Here is a 17,647-nt window from a genome sequence, read left to right as displayed (position 1 = left end):
TACATGTTGACATTCATCCGATGAAGTGGGTATTCACCCACGAAAGCTTATGCTCTAATACATCTGTTAGTCTATAAGGTGCCACAGGACTCTCTGCCCCTTTTTTCATGGTGTATCTCAACTCCCCTTTATGCACCAGCTACTTGGCTAGGGGTTGAGGTGGACAGTGGGAAGAGGAGTCAGGGCTACTCCCAATGGAGAGTAGCAAGTGAATAACCTGCTCTCCTCCCCACAACCAGACTCATAGTCTCTCTTGCACAACTAAATGCTGTGACACTCTACCTCTGAAGTAGTTTAGGAGAAAGGTCTTAACACAGAGTAATATGTAGGACAGATTCTGTCAGAGGCGGCAACTGTAACTGTGAACATAGTTTAAAAAAGAATGTTAAGCTCTCAGAAGAAAGAAACTTTGCAGGGCATGAATGTTAGACAGGTTGGTGGCCCACAGTGGCATTCCATCACCCAAATGTTAATATGGGGCCAGTTGTAACTTTGCCCCAGATATGGAAGAGTACGTACCTATACTGCCCCAGGAGCAAAACAGGACTCAAACTCAGAGTCCTGTGCTTCCTAGTTTTCCCTGCCTTCAAGAAAGATATACCTTGCCTCAGATCTATAGTGGTGCAGCACACTTCCCCCAGGATGCTGGCGCAATTACACTAGTTAGTTTGTCTGGGGGGCAGGAAAGAGGAGGCAAGACTCTGTCCATTCCCCCATCCCTTCTTGCCGACTGGTGCAGGAGGGGTGTAGTGCCCCTGTAGCAGCTGCTCCTCCCTTTGTGCTTCCATCCACAGCACAGATAGCTGGTGAGCTGGAGTAAGGTATACCTCATACTGTCTTACCCTCCTGTATGGTCCTGAAGGACCAGCTACAATCTGGCCCTATGTTATTTACTCGTCACACACAATGACAGAGAAAAATATTGTTACTGCTTCATCTCTTCAAAAAACAATTTAAAGCAAGGTCCTTTGTCTTTGCCACTCTGTGAATATAAGACTCAAGTTATGACAACATGAAGTAACAATATTTAGTTGCAGCACAACAGAAAATGGATACTGCTGCTTCCACGAAGGAAGAAGTGAAGAGAAAGGAGTTGCTCCAGGAGCCAGGAGGGATTCATGGTTGCTAGAAACTCAGCTTCGTAAAGAGTTTACTTTGTTTTGATCTGTAGATTGAGTTTCATCAAACCCTTTATGTATGTGCGCTTCTAACAATTATCATGAGGGGCAAGATGGACTGGGGATTAGATGTCTTCACAGCAAGGATTGATTCTTTGACCAGTGAAAATCCTGACAAGGAATTATACCCTCTAGCTACACCCAAGAGTGCATTCATACAAGACTGTCCATCTTTTTTCTGGCTCTGTCCATTGCCAATGTATCCATTCCAACTCCAATATTGTGCCAGAATTTTTCCATACTTTCCTGACTTTGACCAAAATCGTGGCTGCTGCTGTTGGTTCTTTGAAGTGCTGTAGCTGAACTACAAACACATGGCTGAGTGTAAAATTTGGTGGGGGGAAAAGCAGGCACTTAATTTTTTTATATTCATCTTTGTTTTTCAGAAATACACAGGCTCAAATACTGGTAAAGTTATGGCAACCTTAAACCTGTGGTAGTGAGTATCAGTCATTCCTCCTCACAGGCAAACCTGGGAGAATGAAAACCATTTCTATAGCTTTGTCTACTGTCATCTGAGCAGTTATGGGATCATCTTGACTTTGAGTACAATGTGTAATAACGATGACTTGGTACTGACTTATTTCCTTTTCAATGTTTCTATATCTGATCTAATCAAGACTGAGTACAACTGCATGAATGACAAGAATTCTCCAGTCTATCCTTGACAGTGCACCCGTCACCATGGTATGAGGATCTAAACTTCACCAGTACACTGAATCAGACAGACAACTCTCTCTCAAATTCCCTCTCTAAAAAGGAATGCATTCTCTTCATTTTCATATCAATCACTTGATGGAAATGAAAAAGCCTTTGAGCATACAACAGGTTTCCTCCTTGAGTTATCTGTATGACGCCACTGTGTTCACTCAAGTTTCTACCAGTTTACACCAGCATAACTGAGACTGGAATCAGCCTCATAGATTACAAATGCTACCTCATATTGCCTGTTAAGTATATTGGGTAAAATAACTTTATTCAAAAGATGAGTTGATTCTGAGTCTTTCCCTATCAGGCAGCCATTCACACATGAGGGTACATTTCTCATATAGTGTGGAAGCCTTCCCTTGGGAAGATCATCTATTAGAAATGTTTCCAACCTCTAGAGGGGCGTGCTGTTGATAGTGGTCGTCCAGCTGCTTCAAGTGCTCCACTCTTGGTCCCTGTATAATATTGAAAAGATGAATTCATTGCATCTCACTGCAGTCAAATTACATTGCAGGTGTTTAAAAAGTAATCAAATTTGAAAAATGTACAATTGATAAATAATTACAGCACATCTAGTTTATAAAGGCCTGTGAGCTAAGGCAGGTACGTTTTATAATTTGTAAAAGACTCAAACAGCTATGGCTCCCACTGAAGCCATCTGGATTTGATGTCACTCAACACCACTCAGAATCAAGGCCTTCATTTGTAGTGGCCACCTTATGGGAATTACTAGTGTCTCATAGACTTGGCAGGTAGAATTTATGTAAACAGTTTGGAAGCACTACAGAAAATTTTAATTCTCCTGTAAAATAATAGTCCAGAAACTACAGAAGCTTTCTTCTGTCGATGTATATTTCTGAAACCAAAGCCCCAATGAACAACCACAGTTTTGCTAAGGGTCATCCTCAGATATATTCCATCTGATCCAGTGATACCTGTGACCCTGCTTGCCAAAAATCCCTTTTATAAAATTCCTTGTCCCAATACTCTTTAGAGAGTGAAAGCCCTAGGCATGATAAAATAGACACATAGCTGAGTCTCTCCTTACAGGTAGATTTACTGGATATACTGAAATCCTGACAAGGAACAAGTTTCACAGAAGACCAGGTTTTATCTGTCTGTGTGATGGAAGGTAAAGGAGGAAAAAACTTGATTGTCCATCCTTTAAGATTAAGGTAGATCACCAAATGCCAGTTTAACTGATTGTACAGACAAAATTTTCTTTAAGGATATGTGAACCTGCAGTGTAGAGGTTCAAAGGAGACACTTAAGCACATTATACCTAACTAAGGCCCTGATCCTGTGAGGTACTGAATCCCTATGGGAGTTGAGCACTGGACAAGACAGGGCCCTAAATGAAAAAACATACAATGTGGTGTTACTGACCTACATAATCCCCTATCTTTATTCAGTTTTTCACAAAATGAGGATAGGAATTTTCCTGGAGGCCTTTGGTAAGGTTGCTTTTTGTGCCATTTTCCTAGGATGAAGGCTGTAGCATTTGGTACACTCAGAACAGTAACAGACTGGTCAATGGGTACTGGTGCCCAGATCCTCAATGGGAATTGAATTCAGTGGGAGTTAGGTGCCTACATACCTTTTGAGGATCTGGGTCTGAGTAACTCAAGTTTGCTTTATGTATGAGAGTCAGCAGCAATCATTGACTGAATAGTCCAAATGGAATAGTAAGGTAAGGTGATTATAAGAAAATGGAGGATAAAACAACGAGAAAAGGAGAAAGTCGGTCATTGTTTCTACAGCATACTGTATAGTCACAGGCCACTGAAAGGCCTGGACAAATTTCTGTTAACATTGCAAATATACGTTACTAAATAATAAATACTTGATCCACCTACCAGCCACTGAGAAAGATGAAGCCCATCTAGTGAGCACCTGAGACTGGATCCCATTGGCATATATGGCAGAGTAGTTCTCTTGTCCTGGCATGGCCTGTACTCTTACAATTCCTCCCGCACTGGTGATCACGCCTCTGGGATAAAAGAGGATGGTCTTACCACAAGGCCAACTAAATACTTCACAAGTATAAAGTAACATTTTTTAAGAGGCATTAAAAAAACCCCAGAAAGGACAAGGTCCTTAATTTTTTTAAATTATTTTACTATTACAACCAACTAAGCTAAGTAAAACTATGGAAAAAAAACCCTACAGCTGAGATAAGCAAGGATGGATACTGCTGAGACTCCATCTCAGGCCGAGGTGTTTGAGAAGGAACTGAGGCTGTTTCACCCATGCAGCTCTATATAGCCATGGTGCAAAGCACAAGGCAGAGTAGAGCACATGTGCAGGCCAACTGGACACTGCTACCTAAAAATCTCAGACGGAAGGTGCCTGGGACGCATGCACACCTGACATGGAGTACCCATAGGGACACAACTTGAAGAATCAATGGCTCTGGTCAAAAGAGCTAAAGAAGAAAACTATAAGGGGGATGGGGTGAAGGTGAGCGCCGAGAATTTCTACTGAACCTGTTCCAGCACAGTGCTGTATTCTTAAATAGGGAACCATAGAATAGTTTGAGACTTCTGGTTAGGAATCATGAGTTGTTCTCCCGGTCCAACAAAGGTATAGGTTGTACTGCACTGATCTAGCACTAGATTGATACTAGGAGAAACCAACCAATTAAACAGCTACTTCACTGGTTACCAGTTAAAAAAAAAAAAAAGGAAAGAGGCACTACAGGACATTGAGGAAATGTACCAGGAAGACATTTTTGAACCTTTGACTATGGGTTCACCCATATTTCTGATTAAGAAAAAGGAAGGCAGCACCAGATTCTGGGTGGACTATAGAAAATTAAATGAAGTCACTTTAAAGGATTCTTATCCATTACCATGAATAGACAGTACCATGCATGCTATAGCAGGTTCAGCCTGGGTTTCCACACTGGATCTTAACAGTGAGTATTGGTGAGTAGAAATGGATCCAAAAGAGGGGGGAGGGAATTGCTTTCACAGGAGAACAAGACTTGTGGCAATATAAAGTGATGGCTTTGGTCTTGTGCAGTGCACCAGACATATTTGAAATGCTAATGGAGAGGGTAGTACATGGCATGTTCCTCACAGTCTGTCTGTTATCCCTATATGATATCCTGGTGCATGATAAAACCTTTGAACAGGAACCAAACCATTTACAAAAGGTCTGTGAGATGCTGAATCGCCTAGTTTGAAACTGAAGCCAAAGAAATGTGAGATGTTCCGATAAAGGTAATCTACTTGGGCACACAATTAGTGGGGAGGGAATTTTCACTGACAAAAGAGAATTGAGGTGGTACAGAGCTGGCCAACTCCCAGACACTTATAGATGTACACAATTTTGCACGGCTCTGCTATTACAGAAGGTTCAGTATTGCAAAAATGATGGCATAAGTTGGGTGAGAAAGGGAAACAATTTCAGTGGTCAGCAGAGTGTGATAAGTGTTTTTCAGAGTGTGTTTTCAGAGTTGAAAAAGGCTCCACTTACTGCTCCTGTCTTGGCCTACTTGTGTTTCAAAACTTGTTGGACAGAAAGGCTGGTGCTTATGGTTTGACAGAAGTATTGACACAAGAACTCCAGGGACTTGAGAGCTTACCGTAGCAAAAGTCTACATTCTCCTGAGAGAAATTATTGTCCCACCTGAAAAGGAACTCCTAGCATGGTTAAATCTATAGAATGTTTTTATCCCTATTTGTACGGGAGGAAGTTTATGATCAGGATAGACCAAGCTTTTCTGCAATGGCTCTTTAGGTTCAGAAATCCTGAAGGACAGCTTGCCAGATGGTTGGAGAAACTGCAGTGCTATGATTTCAAAATAGCACACAGCCCTGGCCATATGCATGTTAATGACAATGCCTTGTTAATGCAGCCTTGCTGCAAACCCTGTCCTAAGAATGAGAGCAAGGAATTAGTTGCTCAAAGGAATGGGTGTGACTCCCTTCCTCTAATTCACAGAAGTGCTCATGTTTCTGATTCATCCACTGAACCATGGGGTGAGGTTGCAGGAATGGACCAAGAGCAATTCAAAACTTCCTAAAGAGAGGATCCTGATTGTAGAGTAGTGTGTGACTGGAGAATCACCTTGCAAACGCAGCGACCGTGGAATGTAGTGAACACCACAGTCAAAGCTTTCTAGTCACCGTGGGAAAGCTTGGAATTTAAGGATTAAATATTGTATAGGAGCAGGGTGAAACTAGTGGGTGATGGATCCAGATACCAGTTGGTTGTACCAGATACATTGGAAAAGGGGGTTCTGAGGGTATGTCATGCTCTCAAAACTCCTGGACATTTTGGGGTTACAAAAACTTTAGCTAAGCTAAGGGAGAATTTCTATTAGATAACACAAGCAGGATGTAGGAAGTTGGTGCAAGAAATCTGATCCTTGTGTTACAAAGAAGGGTTCCTCTAAAACTGGGAGTACCCTCTTGTAGCAATATCTTGTGGGGGCATTAATGTAGTGCATTGCCATTGATGTTCTTGGGCCCTTGTCCTGTGATAGAGGCTGGCAATTGATATTTGCCGGTAGCTATGGGACTACTATACAAAATTGCCTGAGGCTTACTCAATAAGAAATCAAAAGGTTGTGACAGTAGCAGAGGTCCTTGTGAATGATTTCTTCACCAGATTTGGGATCCTGGGTGAGTTACACGTAAATCAGGGTGAAACTTTAAACCAAAGAATTTCAACAAAGTTGTGAGATTCTAGGGGTCCACAAAACTCGCACCAGCCCAGCACATCCAGTCTGATGAGATGGTCAAAAGGTTCAACAGGACTTTGGGGGTTCAGCTAGCTACCATTGTAGAAGAGCACCAAGTGGAGTGGGACTAGCATATCCCATTCCTTTTGATGGCTTATAGAACAGCAGTCAATGAGGGTACAAAGTGTACTACAGCACTCCTCAGATTTGGGCCCCCTCCCAGCAAACATTTTGTATGGAGCTTCTGAAGAGGAACAAAAGGGTTTCAACCATTTGGATGATGCAGAAACCCTACAATCCAAAACTGAAAAAGTTCACATCTTTGCTAGGAAAAATTTGAGAACAGCTGCTGATAAAAATGAAAAGACTGTGACCTGAAGTCAGATGGGGAAACTTTTAAAAGAGGGGAAGCCAGTCTGGTTCCACAATCCTAGGAGAAAAGGGGGTAGGAGCTCTCAGCTGGATAAAACTTGGGCAGAACCCTCACAATAGTAACTCAAATAAGCAAAGTGGTGTGTAGGATACAGTTTGGTCCCAGGACTAAACCCAAAGTTATCCATAAGGACTACCTAAAGCAGTATCAAGGGGTATAGTGTTTCAGCATGGCTACTGTCCACATCTGAGACTGTAACTGGATGCTGAAGCTGGAAAAGTTGTGACAGTGATGAGTCCCCCACTCAAACAGAATGGGCAGGAATTTTTTCACAGCCAGGAAGTTCCACAGAAACAACAAATGTGTCGCAAAAGTGCACTGAAACGAAATCCAGGGAGAGAAAAGCCTCAGAGATTTAGGTGGGAATAAAATTATTTTATGTTGGGGATGTGAAATTGTCCTGACAGAAGACACCATGCATATGTAAATAGTTAATTTGTAATTTGTTAAATTAGTTCTTTCTTTTTGTTTGGGATGTATTAGTGGGTATTACCATTTTGGACCTCATTGAGACTATTGACAAAGCTGAGGTTGATGTTGTATAAGCAGAATGCACACTTAATATTAGCTGAAATGAAATAACCATATTTCTGGTCTCTATTTTTGTTCCTTTGATAATGAATTTGGAAAGTTCATTTTCATGATAGCTCAGGATTTCCTTTAAAGGTGAAATTCACCTTATACAGAAGGTCCATGTGGGAGCTAATCAGTGAAAAAGGGCTTGTGAATTTCTGTCTAAATGAAAAAAACAACTTTTGCTATCAAAACCTGATTTTTATTTTTACAGAACCACTGTATTTTACTCTGGGGCCAATGCCTTGCATGCCAAGGCTGTTTTGGTTATACTGGAACTTTATACATTTTCCAGGAATGCCTTTCATTCTATTAGAATCACAGAACTGGAAGGGACCTCGAGAGGTCATCTAGTCTAGTCCCCCGCACTCAGGGCGGGACTAAGTATTATCTAGACCATCCCTGACAGGTGTTTGTCCAACCTGCTCTTAAAAATCCCCAGTAATTAAGATTCCACAACCTCCCAAGGCAATATATTCCAGTGCTTAACCACTCTGACAGTTAGGAAGTTTTTCCTAATGTCCAACCTAAACCCCCTTGCTACAATTTAAGCCCATTGCTTCTTGTCCTATCCTCAGAAGTTAAGAAGAACAATTTTTCTCCCTCCTCCTTGTAACAACCGTTTATGTACTTGAAAACTGTTATCATGTCCCCTCTCAGTCTTCTTTTCTCCAAACTAAACAAACCCAATTTTTCTATCTTCCCTCATAGGTCATGTTTTCTAGACCTTTAATCATTTTTGTTGCTCTTCTCTGGACCTTCTCCAATTTCTCCACATCTTTCCTGAAATGTGGTTCCCAGAACTGAACACAATACTCCAGTTGAGGCCTAATCAGCGTGGAGTAAAGCGAAAGAATTACTTCTCATGTCTTGCTTACAATACTCCTGCAAATACATCCCAGAACGCTGTTTGCTTTTTTTGCAACAGTGTTACACTGTTGACTCATATTTAGCTTGTGATCCACTGTGACCCTCAGATCCCTTTCCGCAGTACTCCTTCCTAGGCAGTCATTTCCCATTTTGTATGTGTGCAACTGATTGTTCCCTCCTAAGTGGAGTACTTTGCATTTGTCCTTATTGAATTTCATCCTATGTACTTCAGACCATTTCTCCAGTTTGTCCAGAGCATTTTGAATTTTAATCCTATTCTCCAAAGGACTTGCAACCCCTCCCATCTTGGTATTGTCCGTAAACTTTATAGGTGTACTTTCTATGCCATTATCTAAATCATTGATGAAGATATTGAACAGAACCAGACCCAGAACCAATCCCTGCAGGACCCCACTCATTATGCCCTTCCAGCATGACTGTGAACCACTGATAACTACTCTATGGGAACGATTTCCCAACCATTTATGCACCCACCTTTATAGTAGCTCCATCTAGGTTGTATTTCCCTAGTTTGTTTCTGAGAAGATCATGTGAGACAGTAACAAAAGCCTTACTAAAGTCAAGATATACCATATTTACCGCTTCCCCCCTATCCAGAAGGCTTGTTACCCTGTCAAAGAAAGCTATCAGGTTGGTTTGACACGATTTGTTCCTGAGAAATCTATGTTGACTGTTACTTATCACCTCATTATCTTCTAGGTGTTTGCAAATTGATTTCTTAATTATTTGCTCCATAATCTTTCCAGGGTCAGGAATTAGGCTGACTGGTCTATAATTCCCCGGGTGGTCCTTATTTCCCCTTTTATAGATGGGCGCTATATTTGCCCTTTTCCAGTCCTCTGGAATCTCTTCCATCTTCCATGACTTTTCAAAGATAATGGCTGATGGCTCAGATATCTCCTCAGTCAGCTCCTTGAGTATTCTAGGATGCATTTCATCAGGCGCCGGTGGTTTGACAACATCTAAGTTGTCTAAGTAATTTTTGACTATTGGTTAACTAATGGTCACGACATTTTTTTGCTATTGTCCTATCATTGCCTGACAGTGACAATCCACAGAAGTGGGCAGCCCTTTCTCTTGACCAGCTGCACTGTTAGTAGTAACCATGGTTTACATTTAGACAGTTCTTTTCATTCCAAAGCACTCTCAAACAAAACAGAATTACAGGTAAATCACTGACATGCAGACACACAGAGGCGGCCGTCCAATATCTCACTGCACAGTACTGCGTGGGAGGGGGGATTTTGGTCCAGGACATCAAAACAAACTCAACAAACTTCACTATTATGAAAGGTATAACTCTAGTCCAAAATCCCCTGAAGTCTCTCAATAAGTTCAACTAGCTTTAGACCAGGCCCTGGGTAAGCAGACAGGACTCCAGGTTTTTAAAGACTCATCTTCCCCTTCAGAGGCATGGAACTCAATTTACCTATCGTATCTCAGAAGGTGATGGAGGGCCAGCTTGAACTTCTCAAATTTTTGGCATGTCTCTTTCCAGAAGGTCTTGGCATATCAAGTCAAATTATTAGATTACTAAACTATTCCCCCAGATGATAGAAGTGGGCTTTATACATGTATCTGAGAAAAGCCATTTTCTCAGATACATGTATAAATCAAATCAAACTATTAACACCTGCTGGAGCAGCCAGAAGTAAGCAAAAACAGTTCTACAGTTCAAAGAAAAGGGAAATCACAGATTTTTGCCTCATAAAAATTGTTTTCCTCTGGATAAATGTTCAGTCACTTTGGAATTTGTGATGGTTCTGACAGGCTTTTCATGTGAAGAGGGGCCCAGCAGCTCCACACAGCTCTCCTCAGCCGCGCATAAGCTACTTACTTTAAAAAAAATGTTATTTCAGATGATGCCAAGTGCCTGTTCTCTTGACTAGGCTTAGCACTGTCAGGGTAATGTAATGTTCAGATTGATGCAATTGTCTGGGGAAGGACAAGATGATGCCAAAACACCATCTATGCAAGTGGATAGAAATGATGTTGTTATGCAAGGACAGGAAAAAACATGTCGAAATGAAAGCAAATTGATATTACCTTTTAACTACAGTCAATAGTCCAGTGGAAAGACACAAACATCAAGGAGTCCAGAGCTGAGGCTGCACCCTTAACAAAAGTGTGCACTCATTTGACTCAGTCCAAAAATCTAAAGGCAAACTTCTCCTAGCATATTTCGATGCTAATAATTTTGCTCTACAGTTGATGTTTATGGGAAATCTACATGTGCTATACAGGGACAGAGCAGAATACAGAAGTCAGGATCTGGGAGGGGATAAAGAGACATCTCTGAGAAGGGAATTTTGCCCTGAAAGTTTCCATGATAAGAAGCACTTTTCACCATTTATTTGAGCATAAGCTTTCGTGAGCTACAGCTCACTTCATCAGATGCATACTGTGGAAAGTACAGAAGATGTTTTTATACACACAAACCATGAAAAAATGGGTGTTTATCACTACAAAAGGGTTTCTCTCTACCCACCCCACTCTCCTGCTGGTAATAGCTTATGTAAAGTGATCACTCTCCTTACAATGTGTGTGATAATCAAGGTGGGCCATTTCCAGCACAAATCCAGGTTTTCTCCCCACCCAACCCCACCCTCCCCCCACACACAAACCCACTCTCCTGTTGGTAATAGCTTATCTAAAGTGATCACTCTCCTTACAATGTGTATGATAATCAAGGTGGGTTTAAACCCTGGATTTGTGCTGGAAATGGCTCACCTTGATTATCATACACGTTGTAAGGAGAGTGATCACTTTAGATAAGCTATTACCAACAGGTTTCAGAGTAACAGCCATGTTAGTCTGTATTCGCAAAAAGGAAAGGAGTACTTGTGGCACCTTAAAGACGAACCAATTTATTTGAGCATAAGCTTTCGTGAGCTACAGCTCACTTCATCGGATGCATACTGTGGAAAATGCATCCGATGAAATGCATCCGATGAAGTGAGCTGTAGCTCACGAAAGCTTATGCTCAAATTGACTAGTCTCTAAGGTGCCACAAGTACTCCTTTTCTTTTTGTGAATACGGACTAACACGGCTGTTACGCTGAAACTTTTCAGCATGACTACACTGTAAAATGTGTTTGTAAGCAGTTAATTACAGATGTCATTTCTGATGGAACCCAAGGATGAAAACAGAACCCCAAGCAATGACAGCTGAATTAACTTGGCTCCTATCTTTCTCTCCCTACTCCCTGACTTCTAGCTGCTGATGCAACTCCTTCCATCTCCTTCCTCCCCTGTGCCCACAAGAAACGGCATCCTTCCCAACTGCAGCTTGTTGCTGCTGGCCTGCCTGTATTCTCCATCTTTGACCCACAGCTGTTCTGGGTTCAATGCCAGCTTCTCCCTAACCCCCACAGGTTCTGTTGTCTCTGCTTCCACTGCACTCTGTTTCTGGCATGACTTAGGAACAAGACCCAGCAGGAGCAGGCAGTGGCCCAAAGTTTCCCAACAGACCTAACTGCTCAGAAGTGCATTCCTCTGGCCAAACAAACTCTCTGCCAATTTTCTCCTAATGCACACCACAACTCAGGAAATTCTCATACCCCTTGGGATTAGCCTGTGTCCTAAAGACTAATATAGCTAACTTGTGAAAAGTGTGACATTTCTTGTGACACTGGCAGTGTGGGAGTCCAGTGTCAGACTTGAGGCATGTCCCACCTCTGACTAGGTTTTAAAAGTTAAAGTGTTTAGCATCTACCACCTAAAAATTAACATATTGGGCCAGATCTTCAGCTGGTGTAATTTGGCACATAGGCTACTATTACCCCAACTGAGGATCTGGTCTTCAATTTTGCCTTCTGATTATTAATCCAATTAATGTCTCAAGGGCAGCTTTAACTCAGTTCCTCATACCTAGGCATAATCATCCTCAGTAGATTCCCTTCCACTCACCATGACAGAGAGATACCTTTTATTGTCTAGTTAGGAAAAGGCTGGTGATGTTCTGTATCTTAACAGTAATTAGGCACATTAAAAAGAAAGGAAGGATTTAATACTCTAACCAAAATGGGCACAAAACCTCACATCAGTTACAGTATAGGGAATTCTGTGGGGCCATATTCTACAGTCATTAAACATGTCAAATAGTATTATTCTAGCAAGTAGTCAATTGAAGTGAAGGGGACTACTCATGTGAGGAAGGATTGGAGAATCCAGCCCTGAATTAGTGATGGGTTAATTCCAAATCCTGAATCCAGATTTGTATCTAAACTCTGTCACGTGGGCCTATTTTTTATTCAAATACAGTTTTACTGTGAAGAATTTTCTTTTTTGGTTGTGAAGTCAGTTCTTTAATAACTTGCATTAAAAGTTTTACCAGCACATTCTTGTGCTATTAACTTTTTAAAATCTAAAGTACTGTACTGTATGTATTGTATTTGTACTCACTAAAAAGCATACAAACTATTTGGGTAGCTTTCAAGAAACATACACAATATTATTGTACAGCAAATAAATGTCTCTACAAACTGGGACTTGAAAAAGAGTTCAGTGCATGGGTGGAGGGTAGTATATTGTCCATTGCCTAACCCTGGTTGGGAGTGTGGTGGGAGTTTGAATTTCTGCAGCACAACCTCCCCATGCTCATGCTTTACATAGGTGGAGCAGTTTTTACCCTAAAAGAATAAGCAAAAATACCAGAGAAATAATAATTTCTTAAAAAAAAAAAAAAGTTTAGGTGTTGGGTTTTTTTTCTTTTTAAAGCAGAGGTTAAAGCTGGATTATTCTCCTGAAACTATGCAGTGCCATTAGTATGCAATATGAGATGTAGTGAGGAGGTTTTTTTTAAAAGTTTTACGTACATGGAATTTATAGATTGAGTTATGCAGCATTAAAGAAGGGAACTGTGCAGCAAAACCAAGAATGAACAAGTTCGGTTGTGCCTATATCTGCTCCTTTATGATGCACAGAGACAGCCGCAAATTTTTATCAAGTTTTCTGCTTATGTAATTGACACTACTGCTGCCAGCAGTGGGGTTTGAACTTGAGACCTCTAAGGCTAATAGTATGAGCCTGAGCTAAAGACTATATTGCATAGCTGGAAAAGTGGCAGACTTATTAACGTATTCTATAGACCAGCTACTAGGAGGGACAAAGATCCACATGTTCATAATTCATTCTTAGGGAAGAAAGAGTATACAGATAAAAACAAATAAAATGTATTAAGCTGTGGGGGAAAAGAGTCCTATACCCACACAATATTTTTGGCCTCTGAGAACTGCTGCTTTCAAGAATCATATTACTGGAAATAGCAAAAGAACTTTACTGTTACTCTAACTTGCCTAATCATTGCAGTATGTGAGTGCATAATTGGAGTCAAGGACCAATACATTTCTAATTAGCATTAGTCACTCCAGGTAAGAACATATTGCTGTATGGATAACCACAGTAATTTGGGATCATCCGAAAAACAAGAATTTGACTCTGGAAAATTCAGAACTGTGTTCCAGCAAACTTTCTTCTGAGTGTAGTAGTTACTACTTTGAGTGCTCACACTGAAGTCAGTAAAACTCTCACTGTACTCTGTTCAGTGGTAATTGTGAGCAGGACTGGTCCCTTAGACTACAAGTGATGAATTTTACTATTCAAATACTACTTGTTGATCTGAAGTGAGTAAGAGGCTGGTTTACCTGTAAACTTAACAAAATAAGTACTTTTTACGTACGTGCAGAATCTTTGACTGAAATTTATGCTACAAGCATTGTTAATCACATGCAGTGGGACAAAGCCTTCCTCAAAAGCTTTAGAATTTAGATGATCCCCCAAGTTTTAACTCCAAGAGCTACACAGTGCACAAAAACTACACCATAATTTGAGTAATTTTGTTTTAAGGTCATAACATGCCACATTGCCGAACTTCCATAATTAATTATCCTTAAAAGAAAACACATTCTTTCTTTTAAAAATTATATTCAAAATACTTAAACATTTCTAACCCACACTAAATACCTGATGGCCCATATAGTGACCGTAATTAAAAATATATTCAAAATCCCTTGCTTGCTATCCAAATACCCAGATTCATGGGCAAAATTTTGCAGTGACATAAGTGGTGGTGTAAATTACACATCAAGTGTAAATTGTAGTCATGAAAACAAATGTAACTGGTAAATTAATGTAATATCAATTGATTAACACTGAGCTTGTATGCTGCCTGCAGTAAATTCATCCTGATCATTGTTGTGTCAGCTTTACACTGGGGCTGAATTTGAACTGAGCAGTGTTTTGAATGGTGTGGCATAAGAATGTAGGAGAGAGAGGAAGCCTGCTTTATCTTACACCTTCCAATTAGTAACTTCTCAGGCTATAGTCTCCTCACTTCTACCTCCCATATCTATAAATTATACTCATTGCGCACCAGTTGCCAGGCTAGTGCAAATTGTTCTACTTTTAAGAGCACCTTTCTATCCTTATCATCACTATTGAATTTGTCCCAGAGATTTCATGAAAGTTACAGCCACTTACTCCAAGCTATATTTGACCTGAAGTCTTTTAATGACATTCTGTTGGTGTGTTTTGAGAATTGTCAGGAATATCTATAATTCGGATGGCAGCCAAAGGTTACAACTGAAAAATACAGTTCCTTTCTAAAATATGTTTCCTTGTCATCTTGATTAGTGGTCTTCTAGCTTACCTGTGAATGGCAGCTCCACAGATGCTGGAAAGGGAGGCATAAACTACATTCCCAAAGACATAGAACTGCCATAGCGGGCAGTCTGCTGGACAGAGGACATCTGCGCTCTCCTTTCTGAGATCAACTCCCCTTGTAAGGCATGTGATGGTAGTGGGGGCTAAAGAGGAAAAGAAAAATTTGAGCTCTGAGGCTTGAACAGCCTATTAAAATGAATCTGGAGGATCATTTTAAATCTACCCACCATATCTCAGCTTAAAGCACACATTTTAATTTCAAATTAAGCTACAGTATTGTCTTGTACTGCAGTCTGGCTTTAAGGATTTGCTCACAGCATATTTCATGGGCAATGACAAGGAAGATTACACACGCTTGTTTCACAGTCATGTTGGAAAAAGAACCAACAAGAAATGATTGCAAGCACTGAACTACATTCAGCAGAGGACAACACAGATGATGGTGGAAAACTGGTGGGCATTGGAGGAGAAAGGCAACAGCAGTTCAAAGCAGCAGCAGCAGCTTTCTCTATTACAGCTGCTCAGAGCCAGTGAATCTTAAAAGTGGCCAGCACTGTCCGTGAAAGGAAGGGGGTCAGGAATGTGTTGACTCAGACCATCCCCTGGACAGCTCCACCAACAGAGCTCCTAAGAAGCTCTCAGCAGAAGCTGAAGCCACCATCCAAGATGGAATTTATAAGAGAAGGTGACAATGGTACCATCTTCACTTCACTTCAATCCCAGTAAGACTATCACAAAAATTGAGGCCAGTGCAGTGAGGTTAGATATTCATCTGTCTGCCCCAGCAAGAGTGAATTAGGTCTATTATTGCAATACTACCTATTTCTAGGACATGTGAACCACTGCCATGGAGAGTATAGGAGAGACAAGGTGGGTGAGGTAATATATTTTAATGGACCAACTTCTGTTTGTGGAAGGTACAAGCTTTTGAGCTTCACAGAGCTTGTCTTCATTAGGGTGACCAGATAGTAAGTGTGAAAAATCGGGATGGGGGGTAATTGGCACCTATATAAGAAAAAGCTCCAACTATCGGGACTGTCCCTATAAAATGGGGACTTTTGGTCACCCTAGTCTTCATGGACAGTATAGAAAGCTTAGTGCAAGTAACTGAAGCTGCTTTTATCAGTCACTTAAAAAAAATGTCATCCTTAATGATGAAGGACTCAGTGAAAACAAGTCAACCACGTGGCCAATAGACACGGATAAAATGTAACTTGGCAAAGTGAAAACTTCATGTTTGTCTTTGGCTGCGATTTTGAAAAGCACCTCAGTGAGTCACATGCCTTTGTCCCATGGGAAGTTGCTGTCTCTTACTTCTTCTTTTTGTATTGTTAGCTAAGGCATATTATTCTCTCTTTTTAGCAACAATCACTATTTAACAGACAGTACATTACATTTTGTATAGTAGTTAAAATATACCATAAACCATCATTAAGATTAGCATTTACAAGACACTTTACTTAAATATTTAAATAATAAATAAGGTTGAAAGGAAATCACAACATCCAATATACTACTTCAGTTACTGTAGACAGTTCCCTGCATCAAATATATTCCCACTCTTGGAGATTGCCAAATACAGCTGTGCATATCACAAGTACCTAAAGCTATTTTCCAGAAAGGCTTTCTATTATGTAAGTATACTAAAGGAAAGCCAAGTTACTTTACAAGATATTTCGACATAATGGAAATGGATAGTCAAATGACTTAACTGGATGTAGGGGGTCTGGTTGAGGCAGTATGCCATATTAGCACTTCTCTTTTATCTCCATCAATGTCTACACAATTTATTTTTTTATTAAAAACCAAAAATATTACTTGGTAAATTCTTGAACTGGTGAAGACATTTTTCAAATGTGAACCTATGGTCATAATTCATCTTCAGAGAGAGAACCAATACTTCGGAAATGTGTGAACTGCTCTATTTCTCTCAATATGCTGTATTATGTTAATTCTGAAGTATAATGATGGTTACATAAGGGGCAAGTTTTCAAAACTGAAAATCTGAAAGCTTTGCATGTACACTGTATGAACAATTACTGTGAATGGCAATTAGTCATACAATGACTTTAGATGACTTATCATAGGCAAATATACGCATGGTAACGGCACACAAATGTAGGGTAACTCCTGTGCACACATTTTTGCATGAGAACTTGGTACTAAATGTGCAACATCATTAACTATTCTATCCCCAGTCAATGTAGCACATCCAACTAGTGTGCGAGTGTGGCAAATTTGGGATTTTTTTCAAGGCTAACATCGCTTCTGCCTCACAATCTGACCCCTGACTCAATACCATCAGTGACCTTCTAAGAACAAATCTTGCCCCTGACGTCTTCGCAACAGATTTTTTTCTTCTCTGTTAACTACTGTATCATCAGCTATTCAGCCTATAGGCCTAAAATGTAGAAATTCTACCAGCATGAAGACAAAAACATCTTAATTGGATCTGAATAGATTTCAAGGCCAGAGGGGCTATTGTGGTCATGTAGTCTGACCTCCTGTAGG

At 40.5% G+C, this 17,647-nt stretch overlaps 1 protein-coding gene across 1 annotated transcript in view; it reads right to left on the bottom strand.

Moving 5' to 3' along the window:
* COCH (cochlin) overlaps positions 1–17,647 on the bottom strand; it is a 94,394-nt gene that overhangs the window by 13,740 nt on the left and 63,007 nt on the right. Inside the window, exons 2-5 of the mRNA XM_077819990.1 lie at positions 15,123–15,279; positions 3,750–3,876; positions 2,991–3,000; positions 2,279–2,341 (exon numbers count right to left, since the gene is read on the bottom strand). Of these exons, the coding sequence (XP_077676116.1) occupies positions 2,279–2,341; positions 2,991–3,000; positions 3,750–3,876; positions 15,123–15,279 (357 nt within the window). The remainder of the gene's footprint in view (positions 1–2,278; positions 2,342–2,990; positions 3,001–3,749; positions 3,877–15,122; positions 15,280–17,647) is intronic.

The sequence above is a fragment of the Eretmochelys imbricata genome, chromosome 6 (genome assembly GCF_965152235.1).
Source record: "Eretmochelys imbricata isolate rEreImb1 chromosome 6, rEreImb1.hap1, whole genome shotgun sequence".
NCBI classification, from domain to species: domain Eukaryota; kingdom Metazoa; phylum Chordata; order Testudines; family Cheloniidae; genus Eretmochelys; species Eretmochelys imbricata.
The sequence above is the reverse complement of the archived record's forward strand: the minus strand, read 5'-3'. Positions and strand labels throughout refer to the sequence as shown.